The sequence below is a fragment of the Acanthopagrus latus genome, chromosome 1, assembly GCF_904848185.1.
Source record: "Acanthopagrus latus isolate v.2019 chromosome 1, fAcaLat1.1, whole genome shotgun sequence".
Taxonomy (NCBI): domain Eukaryota; kingdom Metazoa; phylum Chordata; class Actinopteri; order Spariformes; family Sparidae; genus Acanthopagrus; species Acanthopagrus latus.
The window spans coordinates 20,478,229-20,492,373 of NC_051039.1; the positions used below are offsets into that span (position 1 = coordinate 20,478,229).

Consider the following 14,145-nt stretch of genomic DNA (forward strand, 5'->3'; position numbering starts at 1 on the left):
CTTAAAGCGTAGCCTGATGAAGGTGTAATTTTAACCAGTCTCTCACCTTATCCCCCTCCTACATGACAAGATAAACACTAAAAGCCAAGAAGCAGTCTATTTTCTCTCCTCCCTGTCTATTGTTTCTGACTTTAGCTAAATGTCATTTCCTGCTGCTCGTCTTCAATTTGACATTGTGTCTTACGTCAACTGCTCCTTGTGTTGGCTTTAATTAATGGCAAATTGTCTGTCAAGATGTGTTATGCACAGGGATGTTACATTGTTATCTTTGCAGCTAATGTTAGGATGGTCCCTTTGAAGTGTCTACCATTTCAAACAGTCAGCACAGATGAAGTTGAAACTCGGGCCAGCAGACTGTCAGGGATTACAGAGGTGCTCATTTATGTTTGCGAACACCACTTTGCAGTAGTTGTCAAGGTGTCACTGAGATGTGGTAATAACTATTCTGATAGTCTGTTATTTATTTATTGTTTACTTAGCATCTGGCAGCTCTCCAAATGATAACTATATTTCTTCTTGTATTAAGAAATATCACATTGCAAAAACATTCAATTGATGAAACAAAATAAAGAAATTATGCTAAGATGTTAAACTAATTAGTGAAATCATGTTTTTTTTCATAAGACACTTCAATCATATATACCTTTTAAGTTGAAGTTTTTAAACTTTCCTTCAGTGTTCGTTCAATTAATATGCCTACAGTATCTGTGTAATTATGTACATATGCACATGTTTGCCTGATGGTATGTATTTAGCAAATTCACCTGTATGTGATTCATGTTATTTTTTATGTCAGCAAAGAAAAGCAGAATCTGTACATCTGACATAATCAATGGAAATACTACAGCTGTAGTTATTTTTTTATTTTTTTTCCAACAGTTAAAAATGTTTGCTGGCAAACCTAAACACAAGAATTATTAAGCTGGACCAGAGCCGTATTCTTTCAAAATGAAAAAAAAATAAATAAATCAGTTATGGCCACTGACAAATCTACCAAGTGTAAACTAAGTAAAGAAATGTGTAGAGAATGTATCATTCCTAAAAAAGAGAAGTCAATTTAGTTTCATTCAACATAAAACTGTATTTTCCTTCTGGGAGTAAAGCCTGAGCTGTGTATGAACTGTTGAATCCCTTGCCCCATTCACACTGCCCTTTCAGTGTGGGAATCATACGCTGATTCTCCGCATCAGAGGGGGGACAGTTTCGCTGCAGCTCTGATGTGCCTCCAGAGGTTGTAACAGAGCCGCAGCAGAAGCGAGCCAGCGTGCCATAGTCATTGAATAAAAGAGAAATGTCCCACACATCAACCCACAAAGCAATGTTACAGGACCAAAAACCAATAATTTGGTAACTGCTAGTGTCTCTGGCAACTTGTATTGAAAAAAAAAAAAAAAAAACAAGTGGTGAAATGGCGAGCCTTCTCTGTGTGGAGTCGATAAAGGGCTACTGTCAGTCATTCCTTACAGCCCTGCATCGCTTTACTATCATTTGCGCCTCAGTGCATTGTGTGAAAATTCAGACCATCACCAGGCTTAAAAATTGAGCGACTATAGGCCGAGTACTAAGACGGACATCTTTGATAATGGTTAATTTTGTATCTTATCTAGTGTGAAAGCAGTGATTACTTAAAAGCCCACTTAAAAATACTATATAGTATGTGGGAGTGAGGACCCTAGCGATTAGCTGTCTTTTTCACTGCCTGACAGTCTTCTAAACACAGGCGCTCAGGTCACCCACTCTTACTCTAAATCCCTCTCTCACTCGGTTTTCTAATGATGTGATTCTCTTTAACTATCTTAATAAGAAAATTCCAGGGGAAATGCAACAAAAGAAACAAACAGAGCAGAAGAAGCTATAACAATACTAAAGCAAGAGTGAATGAGAGCTGATTAATGTCCAATGCAAGCATCTGGCAATTTAATAGAAATAATCAGTCTAGTTTTTTCATTGTGATTTTGTTCTTGTGTGTGTATACATATTTCTAGGGTCAACCCACAGCAAATGGTGAGAGGAGGTAAGAGTGTGTGTATAAGTGAACCTTACATAAACTGTTTTGGCATTCATTTATGTAATTATGAAATTAAAGCAACATTTGAATGTGAATTTAAGAGCATAGTAATGAAAGGGAACAAAAAAATAAGTATATTTGTATGTTTGCTGTGTTACTACTAAAAGAAATGAAAAATATATTTTAAGAGAGAAAAAGACAAGAAAAAGAGCAAGAGACAGAGACAGAGAGAGACAGAGAGAGAGAGAGAGAGCGAGAGCGCGAGAGAGAGTGAGAGAGAGAGAGAGCGAGAGAGAGGATGAGGGCTGCTGATATGAGTGATGAATACGTTATTCAATCAAGTGACTGATGAAGTAGGATAGTGGCTGATTAGAGTTACAGGGTCAGGACGGAGAAGGTCATTGTTGATTTCATCAACTCGCTGGAAGTCCCCTAAGACACAGGGACATAAGTCAACCACCAGGTTTATACCACCCAGACAAAAGGTGTAGATGTACCGGACAAAATGAAGTAATTATAAATTCCTCAAAATTAGACTGCCAATCAGGCAACATGGCATAATTTTTCAAATGAGTCACATGCCTGCTTTCCCCCTTTTTTTGATACAGGATTAAACAAACACTATATCTAGTGTCTGTCTGTCGTGTCTGGCGAGACTTATGCTAGATAACACTGACTCCAGGACAAATGCCCTTTTTTGGCACCCTCTTTTGTCTTCCTTTCACCCATTCAAGCTTACAAACATATAGATATCAACATATCAACAGCAAAAATGAAGAGACATATAATTAAAGCAAAGCAAGGAAAATGGAACAAAAAAACATGACCGCAATTCAGATAAACCTGAGAAAAAGCATTCCAAAACTAATAATTAAGCAATATTATATTTTTTTAATTATATTTCAGTGCTGTTTGTGGACTGAGGCGCTTACTGCATCACTGCCATGCTCAAATTACGTTAAAGCACACCGTCGAGGGTAATATTGCGATTATACAACTAATACTAATAAAACTACTAATAAAATAAGTGTAGTATGTGGAGTGTGTATATGACAGTACATTTTTGCAGGTATTCCTATTCTTATGTCTGCTCATCATACTGCAGTAGTCTAATCAGTAGTTTTACCTTGTTGGAAACCCATGTTTAGCCTTGTTGGTATTACTTAGATTAAAAGGAAAGCAGTGTAGTTATGTTTCATTGTTTATCATGATTGTTCTGACTGATCCAAAGCAGCTTTCAGAGATATGGACAGTGCCAGGAGTCCACTCTCTTTAGAAAGCCAGTGTAGTGTGGAGAGCTGTCCATGGTCCTGAAACAATGCTTGTCAGGGAGTTAAAATTATTAGATTCAAATGCAAATTCATTTAAAATTCTGAACAAATAAATTAACTTCTAATCTTATATTAGCATTTTGGTGTAGTGCTTGATATTGCTGCAATGCAATTGCTTCTAGGAGTCAGATTTTGTCAAAGAAAAATCACATTTAAAGCTCACTTTTGAGATTTTTGGGAAAGTGTCCTTGTGCATTAATGGATTTTACGTTGCAAGTAGGTAACTAGGTCTTGTTGTCCTTATCTGTGGAATTTATTCATTCCCCTTTGGTAGCATATCTGGCCGGAGTCCCTTTGATACAAATGTCAGTGTGACCCACAGGTTCTTGTTATATAATGCTGTTTTCCGTGTTTCTTAAGGTGGGCAGGTCTATATGTGGAAGGAGGCTGAAATATCAGTTGAGGACATTTAGGCCTGTGTGAGGCTGTTTGTGTGTGTGCATCTGACTTGACTGCTCACAGACTTTTTCACTGTGGGTGAACTTCCATGCAGCGCATTAACTTGAGGACATGAGAGGCAACAGAGGGAAAAAAAAACAGAGTTATTCCACATTGCGACCCACACCAGGTGCACTGGTCTTGAGTGTGTCATTGTGCGCACATACCTGCAGACGGAACACTGCCTTTGAGGCTGCAGGGCAGTGAACATGACGATGACAGAGTAGTTCCTGGGTGGGGCCTTGACAAAGCGACGGAACTTGTCCCCGTTCATCCGGACGACCGAACGCCGAGAGGACCACTCCATCATCTGGTCAACCTTCTCTGACAGCAGATTCTGAGCACACAGTCAAGGAGAAGGGCAGAGAGAGGACAATGCATCCCATTAGGTTATTTACATTCAAACAGAAACTTTAATCTCTACTTGATATACTTTTTACTTAAAGGCTGACTCCACCACTTAAACACACACGTATTAAAGTGTGTTTACAGGTCATGGGGAGTACTATGGCATAATCAAAAAAGTGCCTCTAGTGATGTCACTAAGTGGCTAGGAAGAAAAAATGAGTTACATCACTGTAGGAAATGTATCAGATTATATGGAGCTTCCTCTGGAACCACAAAAAGGCTTTATACTACTTTTAAATAAACAGATCACAACAGTTACACAAACACAGATTTAATGTCTTTGGGGGGAATAAAGCATAAAGAGTAAAGTGACAGTACAGAAAAGTTGCAAAGACATTCTGACCAACTCCTGCATGCAATAATCTATTTGTACAATCCCCTGGTATCATCCAGCTTCTAAACAGAATATATGAAAATCTTAATCTCTAAAGCTGTCTGACATTCCAGCGATTCCTTGACCAGTCAGGAGCCTTACAGTATATACTTGAAAGTCTGATGCTGATACACAGCCGGGTGTTGCTGGATGCTAGTTGCTAAATCTAAATTTTAATAGTTTGACTCCCGGGCTGCTTTGACTAATGGGATGCAAAGAATCTGGAATACAGCAAACCTAACCGTTATTTACAGAATATGAGCCCTGACTAGGCAGTTGAGGTGTGTGTGTGTGTGTGTGTGTGTGTGTGTGTGTGTGTGTGTGTGTGTGTGTGTGTGTGTGTGTGTGTGTGTGTGTGTGTGTGTGCGTGTGTGTGTGTGTGTGCGCACAGAAAAGCCAGTGTGAATTGCAGGAGTCTGCTGTTGATTAAATCTGGTCCGACTTAGCGAAAAGGTCACAACAGAGTTGGCGTAGGAACGCTAAAGATAAACAACACACAGCATACACGTGTACACAAACACACAAGCTAGTGCCTTTGCAAGGTTCATAAAGCTGAAATGCTTATATTAGCAAACTCATATGATGGAGTACAACAATGTTTCAGTGTAGCTTTATGCAAGAGTGTGTGCGTATGCATTAGTCTCCTTGTGCTGTGTGTGGTTGTGTTTGGCTGTAAATCTACAGTAAGACCATATCCGTCTCTGTTCGCAGCAGGACGCTGCTTCGTTTCTACCAGCATCATCTCTGCCAAACCTGAGCTCTGAACTGATGAGTGATGAAATACTCAGACTGCTGATGAAACACTAGTTGTTTTCCAACCTCTATACAGGAAAAAATCTGTATGGGAAGCATGTTTCAATTTACACTATAGAACTGTTTTTTTTTTGTGTGTGTGTGAGTGTGTGTGTGAAATAGACTGCATTAAATTTATGCTAAGGATTTGTCATGAATTTTTCATTAAAGGCTTTTAGTCCACCATGTATGCATCTTTAAAACACATAAATGTAAATAAAAATTGATTAAAGCTTTCTTTTTTTTTTTTTTTTCTTTTTAATTGCCCTCTTTTAACCACGGCCTCGCTGCGAATGGGAACAGGTTATACAAAAACAGATACACCCCTTGCTGAATCAGAATTAATGCAGTAGGCATGCAACTGCTGTTTGGAGTACCCACGTAAAAACACAGTTTAGAAAATGTCTAATAGGAATAACTTTGCCTAATGGTTTGTCAAAGCATATTATCCATGCATGTCCTGCAAGTCTTTTCCTTGAATCACAAAATCCAACATTAAATATTTAAATTAAGGCTTGGATGCTGAGCACGCTCTATTTTTCAGGACAACTGACAAATAAAGCTGTGCCCATTTTATTGTTTATTTTTAAATGTATTATCACCATGTATAGCCAGCGGAGCCTGCTGACTTAACCAACTATTGTACATCATTCTCTCTCTCAGCCCATATATGCTTGCAGGTCTCTGGGCAGAGGGGATTTGATGCAGGGCTAAAATGTAGCAGTGCGGAGTGGTAGGCTTTTGTGGTTGAAATTTTTCAAAAATCTGCAGTCAGTTTACATCTATGAGTGTTAGCGCATGCTTACACTGCATGCACCCAAGGCCTCTCAATGTAAACAGTAACTTTCTGTCTCTCCCACTCCATCCCTCTTTCTCCCCAGTAGTGTGCGAGTACTGGATCGAATTCTAGACAGTAGCTAAATAATTAAGTACTGAGTCTCACTGCTACTGCTAATCAGATACAAAATCTGTCTCTCTCACACACATAGAAACACACATTTTAGGTCATGGGCTTGGCTGCAGAAACAAAGAGCTGTAAATGAAAGCTCTGTAGTAAACAGGCTGTAGACAAGATCTGAGGGGACAAAAAGGTAAAATTGGAAGATGAGAGTGAGACAGACAGAGAAAGATGGACCGTGGAATGGCATGTGTTTCTGCTGTGTTGCTTGTTCACTTCTGACAACACACATTCCCGCACTAATGGGCCATGTATAATGAGGCTGGAGATTCACTAAGCAACACAACATAAAGGGTACAACCCACGGAGAAGGGCGTGCACACAGGTACAAAGAGCTATTTGTACACCTATTCTTTTCTTTTTTTGTCTTTAATTTATTTACCAAGTTTTTGCCCGTGTGCACTCGCCCTCAAAAGGAGAGTTGTCAGTCCTGGATGCCAATCATACTGGCTGTAATGATGCTCTCTCTCTCTCTCTCTCTCTCTCGCTCTCTCTCTCTCTCTCTCTCTCTCTCTCTCTCTCTCTCTCTCTCTCTCTCTCTCTCTCTCTCTCTCTCTCTCTCTCTCTCTCTCTCTCTCTCTCTCTCTCTCTCTCTCTCTCTCTCACACACACACACACAAACAGCAGTTTTGAAAACATAAAGAAGTACGAGCAAAGTGTAATAGATGATGTCGAAGTGCTAGAAAAACAATGGAGAGAAGAGCAACTGGAGAGTGTACTGGATTTTATCTAGTGTATATTTTGAAGTAAATGCTGTCATTTGAGGGGGCTCAAAATGTAAAGTCCTATCAACAATGTTTACAATAATGTGTTATGACCAATAAAAAATTAGCCACAAGACACTACAGACATTATGCTGGTTTTACCATTACAACAGGTAAACATGAGGAAAAGAAGGCTTCTTTTAATTTGACTTAAAAAAAAGAAGAAAAATAAACAGAGAATTAGAAATAAAAGACCTGCCAATGATAATAAAAGACTACCTCAAATTAAAGGCCTTGTTCACGCTTCAGTTGAGCTAAACACAGCCACTATTTGAGAGTTCACAGGAATCATTGCTGTCTGTATTCAGACAAAATGATGCCTCTAAACTACAAAGTAGGTAAAAACTCTTTAAGGAGCACTGTCTGCACAGAGCTATTTAAATACCTTATGTTAGACCTTCAAGTGACTCCCACACATCAATGTTATGGCTCCCTGCTTTACCTGACCCACCACACAAACATGTATAACACATAAGCACTCCAAACAGCCCAGGACCATTAAAAACATTTATTTTCTACCCCACTGAGCACAGAGGGCATTAAAATGAATCACAACTAGGGTGTGTGTATGTGCATACATGTTTGTGTACCTGCCTGTGTGTCTGCATTTATGTGTGTGTGTGTGTGTGTGTGTGTGTGTGTGTGTGTGTGTGTGTGTGTGTGTGTGTGTGTGTGTGTGTGTGTGTGTGTGTGTGTGAGAATAAAATGCACAAATGGTTTGCAGATATCCTGCTTTCCATCTGATTTTCTGTTACTCACTCTGTGAATGTCATAACCTCTCTCTGTCTCTCTCTCCGTCTCTCTGTCCGTCTCTCTCTGTCTTTCTCTCTCCGTCTCTCTCACAAAATAGGCCAGAGGGTAAGCAGCAGACTATGTCAGTAGCACTGAAATCAGGTCTAAATCTCTATCTAGTTCCCTTATTCAGTTTTTTCATTATGTCCACTTTTCTACCCAATTGTCATTTGTTGTTTCTCCTATTTTCGTTTTAATTTTCATATTATCTTCTTTTCACCAGCTCAATTTCAGGCAGCAATGCCAAGTCATTACTGCAAGCTAAGAGCAGGATAAGGTGGCTAAATAAAGAATAAAGGACTAAATAAATTAAGTGGCTTTCAAAGAAAAAAAATTCTCACGCAGAGCATCCACAAACTGATATTAAGAGTTCTTACACCAACTCTCCAGGGAGAAGGAGGAGAAAAGAAAAATATAACTGATAGGGAGAAGGCCAACAAGCAAAGAGAAGAAATGGAAATAATGACAGGAGAGAAAAGAGATTGAAAGATGACACAAACAGTTTAAGGCAACGCTCACTCATGCACTGATGGCCACACAGTCAGAGGTTATGGGGGGCATGATAGGGGACAGTTAGTTCATCAACCAGACAGTTTTTTAATCTAACCGTTACTCTGCTAGCCTGTCAATCTGCCTGAAAACTGTCAGATTAATGATCACACACTCAGCCAGTTGGCTAACCGGTCAGTCAGTAAATTAATTATTTAGCTAACAAATTAGCTAATTGGTAGATCGGTGAGTTCCTGCCTGTCACTCACTCAAAGACTCACTTGGTGAGTTAAGCAGGAAGCCATGTGATTAGCTGGTTTGTCTTTCAGGTGAGTTGCTCAACCAAATAAGTAACTTAGTATTTTAAAAGCTGACCAGTCCTGCAACCACAGCAGACAAAAAAGGCCAATCCTGATACATCCTAGTCCTCTCCCTAACTTAATCCTGTTTCACTTTTAATCTAAAAATGAAAAAAAAAAAGGCATAAAATCTCATAAGCCAACAGAGCAAGAAAGGCCAAAACTAGATGACCCTTTGGACTATGAAAAAAGTGCTGCAAAGGAAGAAGAGGACTGCTTGGAATTAAAGAAATTCTTGTAGTATTTGTACAGAGACGAGGCGATTTAGTCTGCAGCAGCCAGGCAGCATGACAGAGCGGGTGAAATCACCAGTCCAATTTCAAGATGTTTTGAATGTGGGTGCTTGACCTCTCAGTCCAAACTATGTGATCTTCACTTTAGAGAAACTACCAGGTCTAAATCTGTATTGTGCCATTTGATTTTCACTGTCTGTATGAAAGAAAATACTGCCAATGAAACTCTTTGTCATCTCAAGTATACTGAAGAGCAATCGGTCATTCATTTTCCTCTTTAAAAAAGTTTTTTGACAGGTAATGCTGAAGATACTGTTTTATGAATATTTGGTGATCATTCCATGTTAAGGCCTCCCATAATAAGGGCATAACAAGAGGAGGGGAGGTTCACGGTGCTCCCCGTCCAAGAGGTCCTTTTCAAAAATAAACTGTGACATAATATGCTCAGAACTTTCTTCTTATATCATGTGGATGATAGAAAATGTGTTTGTGACGAACAAAGACCTTTACTGCGACACCTCTGGGAGTATGAGTGTGTATAACTGTCGATTTGAAAGTGACAAACCCAACCGAGCGCTGACTGCAGCAGAGCGAGTCGTCTTAGGCTGTTATCATGGATATCCATCTCTCCACAGTGTTAGTTTCATGAAGTGGCTGGCTACATAGCACAAGACCTTACCCAAAAGCATGATGCATTCAAATCTGAATAAATGTAGTAAACTCTTTATTGACAGGGGGCTCATGTATTTTTTTTTCCTGACGACGCCGCATTGTGAACATCAAATCTATGCCTAAATTGTAAGGAATACAGCTAGTTAGCAGTTATCTCATAGCAGCTGGCGGACAGCAGTTTCTTTTGGCTCATGGAGCTCACAGCTACAGAGCTAATAGCGTAGAGCTAACAGAGCCAATAAAGCTGAAAACTATACACAAAGCAGGACTTAGAATCTGAACTGCAATTAACTGTGAAAACACAAAAAGTTTACAAGGAATAAATGCACTGAAATGCTTCACCCGAGTAAAGCTTGGAGGTAATAGTACTTTCGATAACTGAAAACAAGAAAGTAAAGAAAAAACATTTCGATTTGGGGAAGTTTACATTTCGGTTTACATTGTGTATCAAGACTGTGTCGGTAAAACGGGCATCAGCCTGGAGCACTGATTGTAACATTGCTCTTCAGTGAGATTAGTGTAGAAACCCCCCCACATTGTACCTTCAAGAGGTTTGTAGTGGCTGGATGGGGACAGCCATGATTTCGCCAGCCAGCGAGGGGTTTGATCTGTGAACCTTCGTCATGAAAAGCCAATAGCATTTGTTCAATCCACAATCCCTTGCTCTGAGCGGTCTAAACAGAGGTCTATTGTAAGCGAATGGGCCTCGGCTTTGGCCATCAAGCTTCCTCCAATTCTCCCATTGAAAGCAGGATTACTAGAAATTGGCTTCGTATAACATCGAACAAAGACTCATCTCTCACCCACTCTCTCACACACGTTCACTCACACCCAAACTCACACACACGCAAGCACACAGACACAAAGAAGTACACGGCCCTTTGTAAAAAGTAACAAAAAATTGCAAGTCAATTTATGCTAATCATAGTGTCCTTATGATGACTTTGGGACTGCCTGTGTGGAGTTAAATTGAAAATACTTACATACACGAACACATGCTCAAAGGGAACTCAGGAGGGACAAATGAAAGAAAAGGAGAAGCAACATGCCTTGTAAGTCTCGTAAGCCTCGTTTTTAAATGTATTATTATCATTATTATCATTAATAATATCATTATTACAGACAGAAGGGAAGACTCAAAGGGGGGGGGGGGACTGTGCAGTTAGAATTGAGGATAAATAAATGTATTGGTTGAAGCAAAACCAGCTCCAGATATGGCAATGAATAGGATGAGAAGGAACTGAGGAGTCCATGAGGAGGAAACCAAATGAGGCAGAGGAAGAGAAGCGATACATCAGGAAAGAAGGGGTTCATGAGAGGAAGGGGGCACGAAAGGTGACGGAGCAGCAAAGAGGTTGGACAAGTGAGCAGAGCAGCACAAGGAGTAACATAGTGCCCTCCACCACCAACTGTTGTAGCAGAAACATGCTTTTGGCTGTCATTTCTTTGTTTGCAAGTACACATACACACAGACCACTGGAGAAAATATGCAAAATCCTGTGAATAAAGGAAGGAAAAGAACACTATTCTGTGTGATGCTGAACATATATACCATCACACATTTTGATAGTGTATCTGTTTGAGTCAGTTTGCCTGTCAGTGCCATTGTTTTCATTTCTCACCTCCGCCGTATCAAACCAATATACTTTCATACTGCAGCTCTGTATTTGTCAGCCCATAATCTGCGATTCCCAAAAATACCGTGACTTGTCAGCGGCGGGGTTGGGGGAGGAGGATTTGTCAGCTTATCTGTCTAATAACAATTACTGAAATAAATGTATTTTTCCCCTGCCTTTGTCCACGTGTCTTCACATCCATCAACCTCCAACGATTTGATTTTAGTTTATATCTTTCCCCCCATTAGTGCCAGCGGTTGTGTCTCTCTTGGTGATGCTTACAGAATATCTAAAGATTTGCTTTTTTTTTTCTCTTTTGCTTACAGATTATAGCTTCTATCTAAACCTTGCAGGCACACGGTGTGACATTTTAAATCTTCTGTCATTTCCTTTCCCGAGGGTGCCTGTCTAAGTCTTTTGTGTTTGTAAGTTCAGGATGTCTGCAAGTTTCATTAAGTTAACTTTTACACTTTTTCAGATGCATTAATACAGTTAGGAGGACCGCTTGCGATAGTTCTGAAGCTGAAATGATGTGTGAAATTGATAAAAACACAATATGCATGTGGCTATGGGTGGCTAGGTTTCATCCTTATGACAATGACATCACATTATAGTGTAGGAAAACTCATTTAAGACCATGAAGGCTGAATTAAGACTACAGAATTATCTACACTGAGGATGGTTTTGAGCTCTAACTTAAAAAATCAGGTAAAACTACCTTTTTCGGTGGGATGAAGATGTCACTTTGGGCTCTCGGAAATGGTGATCATCTCTATAGTAAAAGTTGCGATAATAATCCTAATTTGCAGAGCCAGAGAAAGATCCATTTTTTTCTGTAAATAAAGTGCACATTGACGTTCTCCAGCCATATGGTAGAATATTTCAACAATGCACTATCATACCAGTTATCCCAGATGTTTGAACCAGGAGTGTAATATATTCAAGTTACACTTTGTATCTGTCACAAAACATAAGCACAGTGCCAAGGCTAATTGTTTAGTGACTCTGCTTGACCTCCACTAACCCCCCTTTCCCCTTTATTATTTTTCTTTTCCCGATCTTGCAGATATCATTTCTCAGGGGAAGCAGAAAGCTCCAATTGGGTTTATGGGGCATCTGTGCAGTTTGATTTTGTTATAAAAGCATCCCAATAAAAACTGGGGGTGGACACAGGGCAAGGGGCCAGTCCTACTGTAAAAACAATAGGGAGGCAACGCAAGCACTCAGGGAGCATATGGTCACTGTACTGCTCCCCGCAATAAAGCCAAGAGATGGGGGGACGGAGGGAGGAGAGGAAAGAAAATGAAAAAATAGGAGGATGACAGGGGGTGAGGAGGGATGAAGAAAGGAGGAAAATCACCTGGGCAAGTAAAAAGTAAGAGAGAGAGAGGGCAAGAGAGAAACCGGAGGCAATACAGAAAGTATCAAAAGAGGGAAAAGGGTACCAAAAACAAAATAAAAAAAGACTGTTGCTGAATAATAAATGAAGACGCAGCAATTGAGACAGAGGAGGACAGAATTTGGTGATGCAACACTGAGACGCAGTTAGTCTTATTGTTTCAGACTGGGGATTGTGAGTAAACCAAACAATATTTTAGGCAGGCAATATCGTACATGACTAAACCTGATGATGGCTGCAAATTTCTATCAAATCATATCAACACAGGGTTAATGCTTTTGCTGGTGGCTACTGGGCAAAGATTACATTAGTGTGTGACAGTTTATGACTTGAATTTCCATAATTTAATTCAAGTTCAAAATCAATACCGTATAGCATTTCAAAGACGTTTATCAATGCACAAATGTGGACAAGTCTTTATGCCTGTTGTAGTGAGGGTTGATTAGCACAATACACAGTGTGCAGTGTGTCTACAGCCTCAGCGCTGTCACATACCCAATGTTTGCCTTGGCACCAACAACTGGACAAGCATCCCTATTACATTTCAGTAATAACCCCAAAACAAACAAACAAAAAAATAATTCGATTACTTTTTCTAGTTGCCAAAAGCATGTTATAAAGGGAACAAATGATTATCTGGCTTAACAAATCTGTATTTAAATTAGTTTCCTCTAGGATTTGCATTTGTTTTTTTTGTTTTTTTTGTTTTTTTTATTTTAAAATTTAAAAAAGGACTGCATCCCAGGAATTAAAAGAAAAAGTGTTTCAAACTCCTTTAGGGGCTGGCCAGGTAAAATCTTTGCATGGTAGGAATGTAAATTAGGCTTCTTTCTGTCACGAACAGCACCATCTATAGTTCAAAGGGAGCAAGAATCTAGGAAAGCCTTCAAACTACTCCACATGGTTCTTGCAATGGAAACACAATTTATGGACTTTAACCCCAGAAAAGGACATAAAATAAAACACGTGGAAAGTTGGCTGACTATAAAGACAAACCTTTCTAATTCAGATCAAAACTAACAATCTCTTTAGAAAGCGCACATAGCATAACCAGCATCACACTTTTCTGTCCTTGGAAAAAGGATGGAACAAAACAGTCAAAACCAACTTTAGAAATAAATTAAAATGCCTTTGGAACCAATCAGACTGCTAGTGGGTATCTGTAAAAAAAAAAAGAAAAGGACATAAGTGAAGCCCTGGAGATGAGTCGCTTGCAGCAAAGAGCCTTTTTCTTGAATTTGAAGGGAACACAAAGCGCATATGTGGGCTCCTTCATCTCCGACACATTCCTCAGCTAATTCATCATGATGTAGGTGACATGGTACTATTGAGTCTTTCAGTGCCTTATTCTCTATATTTCAGCTCACTCACTGTCTTACTCTGAAGTGTGCTTAAGTAAAAGAACAAACTTTTATCAACTTGCCACTCTGGGCTTGAGTCATCACACAAATTCAAGACTTTGCATGTTTAGGGTCGAACCTGTGTGTGTGTGTGACGTAATCAAATGGTTCAG

The 14,145-nt window shown here is 39.6% G+C and overlaps 1 protein-coding gene across 1 annotated transcript in view; it reads right to left on the reverse strand.

Moving 5' to 3' along the window:
- The window catches only part of LOC119026272 (tumor suppressor candidate 3), a 68,960-nt gene that overhangs the window by 33,801 nt on the left and 21,014 nt on the right, over positions 1–14,145 (reverse strand). The window contains exon 2 of the mRNA XM_037110519.1: positions 3,945–4,114. Within this exon, the coding sequence (XP_036966414.1) occupies positions 3,945–4,114 (170 nt within the window). The remainder of the gene's footprint in view (positions 1–3,944; positions 4,115–14,145) is intronic.